The sequence below is a fragment of the Chenopodium album genome, chromosome 3, assembly GCF_948465745.1.
Source record: "Chenopodium album chromosome 3, dcCheAlbu1.1, whole genome shotgun sequence".
Classification (NCBI taxonomy): Eukaryota; Viridiplantae; Streptophyta; class Magnoliopsida; order Caryophyllales; family Amaranthaceae; genus Chenopodium; species Chenopodium album.
Genome location: NC_137836.1, coordinates 41,500,534 through 41,511,421, shown reverse-complemented (window position 1 = coordinate 41,511,421; position 10,888 = coordinate 41,500,534). Strand labels below are relative to the sequence as shown.

At 31.0% G+C, this 10,888-nt stretch overlaps 1 protein-coding gene across 2 annotated transcripts; it reads right to left on the bottom strand.

Moving 5' to 3' along the window:
• Positions 1–1,289: 1,289 nt before the first annotated feature.
• Positions 1,290–4,839, bottom strand: LOC145613484 (uncharacterized). 2 transcript variants are annotated; one of them, XM_081668603.1, is made up of 5 exons: positions 4,722–4,839; positions 4,488–4,583; positions 4,290–4,370; positions 3,749–3,899; positions 1,290–1,854 (listed from the first exon to the last, which is right to left on the bottom strand). In XM_081668603.1, exons 1-5 carry the CDS (start codon positions 4,746–4,748, stop codon positions 1,529–1,531), a joined length of 681 nt encoding a protein of 226 aa, XP_081524729.1. In that variant the 5' UTR covers positions 4,749–4,839; the 3' UTR covers positions 1,290–1,528. The 2 variants fall into 2 exon arrangements, with proteins under 2 accessions (XP_081524729.1, XP_081524736.1); XM_081668610.1 differs by having other exon boundaries at positions 4,293–4,370.
• Between the last annotated feature and the right edge of the window lie 6,049 nt (positions 4,840–10,888).

Here is a 10,888-nt window from a genome sequence, read left to right as displayed (position 1 = left end):
CTTCTTTCCCACGCCACCGTACTTTAGTGTATGATCACAGTGGGGTTTGAGCTAGGGGTATTGCTTGAAATATTCCCTACAAATAGTAATCTTTAATTCACCCATATTAAGCTTTGAACACACAGACGATAACGTTACACTGACACTGGCACCTAAATCACATAAAGCTTTATCAATAAAAACATTTCTTATATGACAAGGTATAGGAAAACTACCAGGATCCTTTAATTTTGGTGGAGGTTTATTTTGTAGTAAAGCACTACATTCTTCGGTGAAAGCTACAGTCTCAACCTCATTAAAGGCTCTCTTCCTAGTCAGTATCTCTCGCGCGCGGTCGGGCTGCACTCCAATTTTCTAATCGCGCACAGTTGGGCGGTTCTCACCCGGCCGGGTGCCCGGACCTTACTTCTTTGAATTTCCTTTCCTTATTCCAACAATTCATTGGTCTTTTTGACAGTAGAAGGGCTCCAAGTTTTTTAAATTTTTTTTTTTTGTATACTTCCTCCGTTCTATTAATATTGCAACAATGGACTTTTTACACTATTCATCACTCTTGTTTGACCATATAATATGAGTTATACGTTAAGCAAAATATAGTCAAGTGGGATCTTGTTGGATTCGTCTCATATAATACTTTCACAATATCAACTTTTTATAATTTTTACTCTTACACAATTATAGATATTTAACATATAAAATGTGTTTTGGGATGCGTAATTTCCTCCTTGTTGCAACATTAACAGAACGGAGGAAGTATTAAACTTGATAGCTACTGTATTTATTTGCAATTCTAAATCCATTAGTATTATTCCTTTCTTCTCTAAAAAAAAATAAAATAAGTATTATTTTTGTTCAATCTTTAGCAATTACTAACAGTATACAGTATTTATTTTCCGCATTTACATTGTAAATAATACGAGTACCAAGTTCACCACATTAATTTCCTTCTGACATTTTTATCGTAAAATTATTTTTTTAAAAATTAATATTCATATAATGTATAATGAACAAGGCTCACATCACTATGTTTTTTCCTAAAAAAATGACAAGAATTTTGAACATTTCATTTACTCTTCAGCTTTGTTGGTATGGCTGCTTAGTACAGACCTGCAAACTAAACTACATGTGACAGATGTGAGGCACAAGGCTCTAAGTACGAACACTATGCTTCAGTGATGAGGAAAAAGATGAACCTTAGTAGATGATGCTTTGTGCTGCTACCGTAATTCTTGAAATTAAGGGATTTTGCTAAACAACAGCCACTTTCTAGTGTTTTCAGAAGTGAACCATAACAATAAGCAATACAGCGTAATAATTCATTCATTCTAATCAATACAAGGCTTCAAGCCATAAGGGATAATTTCTATTACAAGATTAACTGCAGAACTTCACATTCAGCATCCTATTTCGTAAGTAGCACAAGTCCTAAGCCTTTTCAAAGTACTGAAACTTATGATATCTCAGACTATAAACGTAACAAGTTTTACAGAAAAATGAGGAGTTATATACAAGTAATAGAAAAGTTCAGTCAAACAACATCTAAAGGCCCGACATCCCACCTAGATTTTCGCTTCCTTGGCCTCTTTCCAGTCCTCCAGCTCAGAACAGGTGCAGGAGTTAATAGAATAATATCTTCATCAGTGTTAGGACCAATCCAACCATAGCAAGGTCTGCGTGTACAGGGTGCAATCTTTTCCTGACGAACATACTCAATTCCAGGTGGAATTGGAAGCGTATAAATTGAGGGAAAAGGTAAACTATTTTCCTGATCTATGAGGATAGCATTAGCCTGGTTTACTTCGATTTGGCTTGGGCTCTTCGCACTCTCAGCAAGTGATAAAGAGGGCTTATGCACTGTAAATACAAATTAAAGACATAGTAAGCACCAACCCAACAAAAAGTAGCTCACGCCTGTAACTTACAGCACAGAAGGTTACTCTTTTTTACGGTAAACACTATTTGTAAGATCCAAATGTGAAATAATTAGCAGTTTTAGCCCAAAAAAGGGTGCAATCAGGATGAATCATTGTTTCTAAATTACATAACTGACTAGGTAGAATGAGCATAAATTTGATTCATGAAACTGAAATGGACATAAGCAGAAAGGTGTGCAGCAAATTGTCAGGCTAATAAATCTGTAGTTAAAATCAACAGCTCTTTAAATGACTCAATGCAGATGTGTACTACAATAAATTGATGCCTTGTTCGAAATGGAAAATCCATGATACCCAATCATTTTATGTACAACCATCATTTAATAGTCCATCACTAATGAAATCAGAATTAGAGCTCGATGAGGTCTAGTTCAGCACTTCAGACACCCTCCTATAATGGGAAGCAACTATAAAAGAAAACATTTTAATCAATATCTGGTGGTATTGAATGGAGTGAATGATGTCTAGCAGCCACTTTTCTAATTTTTAAAATTGAACAGTAGACAGATACATGAAAATATGAGCTGAGCATTGCATCACCTTTAGTATTACTATAAAATAACATAGTGAAAAGCTGGCTCGACAAACGCACGAAGGTACAAAAGATACCATTTGTTTCTCGGGTACAAGAAAGATATCACATTGAGTGAATATAATAAAAGCACAACTCAGGAGGGAAGCAACTCTAGATCTCACCACCTGCGAATCTTTTCACAAGTCCACTCCCCACTAGAAAAATAATAGAAAAAAATGATACTGAAGTTAATCAACCACTGTGGCAGTATCACTCTGCGGCGTGAGCTAAAAATTTGCAGATGAAGATACCTCAATGAAATCTTTCTCTCTTTCTGACCAGCCACGTCACACACCCAAGCTTCTCATTTAACAACCAAAATTCCGTTAAACAAATAGAACCACCGAACAAACACAATAATAAAAATATTTGCCCCCCATGGCCCTCAGCTGAGATGGGTACGAAGTGCCTAATCTGCAATTTGTGTTAAATTAATCTAAGAAATAAGTCCAAACAAAATCTATTTGGGCAACTCAATGTGACATTGAAGAGATTCTTGGAAGTGATGCTCTGTTTCAAGGTGCTTATAAATTGAGTTATTAATGAATACACAAGAAGAAATGATTATCAACCACTCATATAACAGGTAAAAAAATTCCTGAATCAAGTAGAACAAAGTAAAATCAAACAAAACAATTAAACAATCTTTCTATTAAAAAATTAGTAAATAAAAGTCATTTTAACACAAAAAGCCAAAAAGATAGAAAATGGAAGGCCTCTCCCAACAATCCTCCTGGTAGAAAATGTTATACCATTAAACCAGAACAAGGCAAAGAAGAGAAGGAAATATGGCTCATGAATCTCCAAAGGCTCATATAGAAAGTATGTGTTCCACAAAACACCCTAGAGGCATCCCAAGTACAAAATATTTAAAGCCACTTATCACCAAGGAGCTGTTTCAATATGCCAAACTCCTAAACCACAAGCTCCCCACAGCCCTACCCCGCCCCACACCTCCTCTCCTAATTAGATAATCCTCTATCCTTATTTACTGCAAATCAGAGATATTTTCATAAAATTCATGCTAATACAATTTCAATTAAAAGGGAAAAAATCCTATGCTTAATCATGACAACTTACTACCAGGCTGATATTAAAGGGGAATATGAACAGATATTCCCATAAACTAACAGTTTATAAAATATATAATATAGGATATTATTCACTATGTTCTCATCTCAGAAGCAAAATGTAACATAAGTCTGAAGACAACACAGAAAGAACAAAGAAATCCTCTTACCTGCAACAGGTTCAGGACTTGCCAAAGGAGTATCAGTTGCCACGAGAGTACTATGGTTAGAGCATAAGGACTCACTGGGTTCGCCAGAAGGTCCAGCCTCCTCCGGCTCATCCTCCCCACCTTCTTGACATCTATCTTCATTCGGCGATTCCTGCAATGCATACATATAAACATCATCATTAAATAGTCCTCTCCTAGCTCAAAACACGGTACCAGCAACTATAGCATCTCAACAAACAAATTAAAAAACGCTTGTAAAGACAATAGCTTTTAAATTTACATACTTCATATTATCTTGTAAAGACAATAGCTTTTCAATTTACATACTTCATATTATTATAAAGTCCCAAGTCCTCAAAAACAACAGCAAAATCAGCAATCAGAGTGTGACAATTATATTATAATCATTATAACCAACAATAAACACCAAAAAAATATCATTATAAACAACAGAAATGAAACAACAAAATAACCATTTAGTAAATAAGAAATCAAGGGCAATAATTCAAGAAATGGATAACAAAAACAAGAAATTGGGTACCACAGGAGGTTCCAGTATATACTCAATCAGCAACTTGTAAGAGGCCTCTTCAATAAAAGGCCACCCTTCTTCACCATACTCCTATAATCACCAAAAATAAAATAAAAAACCCACAAATTAATTGATTAAAACAGACAAAAAAAATTGCAATAAAATAAAGCATAGAATTTGATCAATAATTTGGTGAAACAGACTTACTTTGAGCAATTTATCAACATTCATACGAACAATTTCAGGCGAAAATCCCATTGGTTTTAAAGCATCAATGGCAGCATCAATACGTTTAAGACCCACCTACAAATTTGCAACAAATTTATGCAAAAAATTAGGGAAAAAAAAAAAAAAAAAAAAACCCCAAGAAAAAAGGGGGAAAACCAGTTGAAATAACAAGAAAAGATTGAAATGGAAGTATGATGAGAAAGAGAAAAGCACCTTGCGAGGTCTTCCGCGTCGAGCCATGGATATTGCAGAGAAATGAGAAAACTTCGAACAGAATACTTGTTTGAGATTTTGGCAATTGTGGGTGACTAAGAGGAGAGAGAAAGAATGAGAATATTGGACTACTCCCTCCGTTTTTTAAATACTTGCTCCATTTCTCCATGCGGAGTTTTAGAAGAAATTAATAAAATAGGAAGGTACTGAGGTTGGTGAAAGAATAAAAAATTGTAATGAATCAAAAGTAGTGGACAGAATTGAAGGAGAGAGAATATAATATTAATATTGTTGGGTCCACTTGGTGAGAGAAAGTAATTAAATATTATATAAGTTTTCCAAATAAGGAACGCAAGTATTTAAAAACGGCCGGAAAAGGAAAGTGGATCAAGTATTTAAAAACGGAGGGAGTAGGTTAAATCCCGGGTAATGTACTGTAATTTTTAATACTCCATGATTATTTTTAAATTAACAATGAATTTTTCTAAAATATTATACAGAGTAAAAAATTTATTTAAAAAGACCCAATAATTAATTATTATAAAAGAGCCTAATAGCCAGATACATATTTTTTAGCTAAACTTTTAGTCAGGTCACGAGATTGTGACACTTGGCGTTTCAACTTTTCGCCAAGTGTCGCGCCGTGTTGGATAGATTTAAATAAAAATTTTAAGATAAAAAAGTTAATTTAGAATTCTATTTGGATAGAATTTTAGAATAAAATTGTTAGTTTAGAATTTTATTATCTATAAAATACCAATATTTCAGATGTACAAATTGAATTATAATTTTATTCAAAAAAAATTATTAAATTATAATTTTAAAAACTTATCATATCAATTTATTTTTTATATCTTAATATTTTTTGGAGCGAAGAAAGTAGTTCAAAGCGTAAAACAACTATTTATAATATATATTAATCGGTTAAAATTATATATACTTCGCAATCTAATAGAATGGAGACCTGTGAATTAGGATTGGGTCACGAGTCAGCTCGGATTGGGTCACTTCAAGTTACGAATCAAGAAATGTTCAACCCTTGCCCAAAGTTTTGGGTTCGGGTCAATCCAACGTGCTTTGAACATTTTATTTATTTAGTTTATTTTTTGCTAATTTTTATTTTATTTTTTAATGTATTAAATTAAACATTTTCACCAACATTATTATTATTAGCCATTACATGGCTACTAGATAGCAAATCGTCAGAAAAACACATTAATTCCTAACTAATTTTTGTATCAATGATATGAAGTATATTTTAAATTTTGACATATAAATTATAAATTTATCTTAAAATTCAATAAACAACCCGGGCATCTCACGAGCACAAAACTAGTTATTATATATTTGGTTTCAAAAAATAAAATTATTATATATATTTAATTTTATCAAAAATTGGTTTAATTTTCTTGTTGTTAACTAAATGGATTTCTTAAAACGTCGTACATTACACTCTGTAGTCACTATATATGTAAAAAATTATGTTAAAAACCTGATTTTTTTTAATATATTTATTTGTAGAAGGATACATCAAATCTTTTATTTTATCTATTTTTTAATATTTGAAATTCAAATTACTTTCTTAGAGTTTTTTAACATATACTCCCTCCGTCCCCGAAAGAATGACCCATTTGGGTTGATTTTGCGGGTATTAAGAAACTTAATTTGCAAGTACAAATGTATGAAAAAACACAAGTCGACAATAATTTGTAATTAATATCTAGAGAGAGAAATTCCTAGATGTAAGTTTTTATCTTTATTCTATGCCTAATAAACATAATAAAATAATGCACTAATCCATGTGATGCTTTATTAGCCAATAAGATTAAAGTATTGTTTTACAACAATCAATATAATTAAAATACACAAGATTGCCAAGCTGACACTTTAACAGAAAGGGAAATGAATAGGTGTTGGGAAAAACAAATGGGTCATTCTTTTTGGGACTAAAATTAGGCCAAATGGGTCGTTCTTTTAGGGACGGAGGGAGTAATTAATAATTAAATAAAAATAAATAAAATTATTGTTGTAATAAGTAGTACTCCCTCCATCCCTTTTTTTACATTCCTACTTTCCTTTTTGGTTATTTCAAAATTAAATTCCAACTTTCCTTTTTTAGAATGTAAATTTTTACCAAATATTCCAAATTATCCCTATTTTTCTGTTTTGTAATTAATGATTTCTCTATTTTCTCACTCTTATTTTAATCCATGTGCATCAATTTAGATGAATATGATTGGTCCTTTTTTTCCACCAAAAAATGTTATTGGTTCTTTTTATTTTCAAAGGATTGATGACATGTGCAGCATTAAATATTATTCTATCTTTATTTTACTCAAAGACATCAATTAATGTCTTGTAATTCCCATTATATTTTGTTTTATTCCAACTTCCTTAATTCCAGTGTAATTTTACAAATAGAAATGTAAAAAAGGGACGGAGGGAGTACATAACATTATGGCACAATTATGTTAAAAAATCTGATTTACTATTTTTTTTTTACTTAAATTTATATTGTCAATGTACTCCACTACTCCGTATATATTATGGAAAGACATATCAAATCTCTTATTTATATATTATTTTGCTATCTTGCTATTTATGTATTAGATTTGTCAAATCTTTTCTTTATGTATTATTTTGCTATCTTTTTATTTATCTATAAGATTTGTTTAATAAAGATTATTTATAAATAATCAAAATAAAAAATAAAAAAAAAAAACACTAAAGGACACTCTAGAAAATGACACATGTCATTGGTGTGTCTTTTAATATATAGTTATTGATGTTCACTTTAAAGTACTCCGTATTAGAAGATGTTGGGTCATCTCATATACACCGTATATACAATAATTATTTTAGGAAAATTATTACTCCATATGGGTTAACCATTACCGCATAGCTTTTATTAGTTTAACAAATATATAGGATGAAAAATGTATCATTACATGTATAATAGGTGACATGTGGTAAGTATTATGGGGGGGAATATTAAACCTATAAGATAGTAAAAAGTACCATAACATGCATAATAGTACACAAAAAGTATTAATCAGACAACTTATATTTTAATAGTACATAATACATGCATAACGGTACAAAATGGTACAATATAATGTACCATTGTAGAGTAAGCTTTTCCAAAAGGTTACTAAATTATCATTTTTGCCCTCCTATATGTTTTGTAAATATATAGAAGCTATGTGCTAAGATGCACTCCTCCATATGCATACAGGGTGTGAATTCAAACCCGTGCCATCCACGGTTTTTACTACTCCCTTAGTTTTTTTTTTTTTTTATATGCTAGATTTGAGATTTCACACTATTCATATGTCATCATTGACTTAATTTTTATACCAATACATAATATATAAATATGATCCTATAATATATTGTTGGATTTGTCATAATGTCTAATTTTATAAATTAACTAGCACGGCTTGTTTGTTTTTTTTCAAATAAAATATTTTACTAAATATATATTTATCTAAAAGTTTGTGATATTCACTTACTTACTACTTGAATTTTTTATTATAAAATAAATTATTTATTTTGTTTATCATATTTAGATAAAATTCCTAATATAAAAAAAAATGTTATTTAACAAAGCAATTATTTTATTATAATCATATGTATCGCTTTTCAAAAACCTAATCTACGTGGCATAATCTTATTGTAGCGTTTTAAAAACAATAATCCTACAAAATTTATTTATCAAAAGACATTTATGCACTAGTTTTGGACCCCCGCGCGCGCGATGCGCTCGCTCCAATTGGTAAAACATGATGGAAGTCATGCTTGTTAACAATCATTTAATTTTGGAGTTTTGATGTTTTTTCGTTGGGCATATAAAAATTGTGAGTTAATATATGTGATTTGTGCCACAACAATTTGAGCGAATGTTTGAAATGATATTAATTAGGCACGTAAAATCTATTATATTTGGACATATTAAGTGGATTTTCTTCAAAACTCCTTTAAAAATCATATACAATTATCTCTAAAAATTTACTAACTCTAAATAATTTGCTAACCTCTAAAAATCATAACTACCTCACCCCTAAATCAATTGTGCACCCCTAAATAGTTTGATTACCCTTATAGAATTTGCTCATCCCTAAATAAATTGGTCACCCCTACAAAATTGGCTCACCTCTAATAAACATATACAATTGTCTCACTCCTAAATAATTTGTTTACCAAATGCTCTATCGGTTATCAAAAAAAAAAAAAAAAAAAAAAAAAAAAAAAATTGTTTACCCTTAAAAACCATATGCAAATTAACTCACCCATTAATAGTTTGCTCATTACTACATAATTTGCCCAATCCTAAAATCCATACAGTCATATACAATAACCCCACCTTTAAATAAATTGCTCACCCCACCCCTACAAAATTGGCCCACCTCTAAAAACAATAATCAAATTACCTCATCAAATAATAATTTGCTCACCCTTAGTGGAATTATGCATGCCCTAAAGAATTTTCTTACAAATAATTAAATTGCTCGCTCTCAAAAACAGATAAAGTATACAATCTACACGTGACCTATGTGAGTGGGTCCCTAAATAGTTTGTTCTCCCATAAATAATTTGCTCACCCCTAATAATTACATACAATTATGTACCTCACCCTTTAATAAATTGATCACTTTAAATAATCAAATTTGCTAGCCCCTAAAAAACATATACAATTGCCTCACTGCTGAAAATTAACTTGTCAAAAAATTGTTAATCCCCTAAATAGTCTGCTCACCCCTAAAAAAAATTTTCACTCTTAAAAATAATATATAATTACTTTAATCCTGAATAAATTTGTCATCCTTATATAAATTTCTCACCTTTAAATAATTTGTGTACCATTAAAAATTATATACAATTATCTCATCCTTAAATAAATGCGCACCCCTAAATAGTACGCTTTCGAGGTAGTGCACTTAATAGTCTGCTCACTACTTGACTCTTAATTCCCTCTATATTCTCTTATATTTGAAATATCATAATTCAAGCTCAATAAATTCAATAGTGCACTTAAATATACATAGATAGATCATATAATCAAACATTACAGATTCACTATCATAGTTATCCTCAAATACAACCAAAAGCTCAAAATTACAACAAAATTAGAAACAAAACTCATTATATCAACATTAATAGCAACATTCTGTATTAAATTTTTTAGGATCTTCTGTTTTCTTTAGCTTTTGCATTTCTGTTTACCCTACTCTTTTAAGAAAGTTTGGTATTAACAACATTTCTAACCCACAACATTCGATCAGCTACACCACGAAGAAACGAGAGGAAATGTAAGAAAACCAACAATTAAAGATACAGATCGGCTAAAAACTCCGTATGATGGGAAGTAAAGCTAGCTATAGTTAAAGGCTTAAAGTAAAGTAAGTGAAAAGCCTTAAAAGTAACAAAGCGAACTCCCTATTAATTAGTGAACCAGATGGTCGCGACAATAAATTCTGGAAATATCCCATTCCATCCTAACCTTACCCTCGAAAGAAAATAGCAACAAAAATATCAAACATAAATATAAGATACTGCTTCTAAGATTAGTGACCTCACTTGCCTTCAAAGTCCTTGTTTCCATGAGAGCCATAAATTTTGTGGTCATCTCCTCTTGCAACACCCTCCAAGCCTTTTCTTGTGGCGAAATTACCGCAATATAATCCTATTTTTTACACGTTGAGAAAATCAATTCCGTATGTATTAAGTTAAGTTCATGCAATCATTTGAAAAATCATGACATCTCAATATAACATATAATCTTCCAACGACAAACAATGTTGAGAAAAAATAAAACAAACAAACAATGTTGAAAAAATAACCCGAATCCATAACACCTTTAACCTCTTTTACCTCCAAAATGGAGTAAAACTATCAACTAAAATTGAGTTAAGTTAGCTAAGACCATAAAAACTTTTAATAAAGTAAACAAAAGCCATTATTTAATAATTATAATAGAATTTTATCTGATTCACCCAACAATGAAATTGATTAGCTGCATCATGCATCATCTAACGAATAAAATCTAACCCGATTTTTCTGTTTGATTAAAACCATGCAAAAACATTGATATATACTACATAAGGGACCAGGCCTTTGTGCAGTGCTCTAAAACCACCCTCAAGCAATGTAATGGAACCTTTACCCTT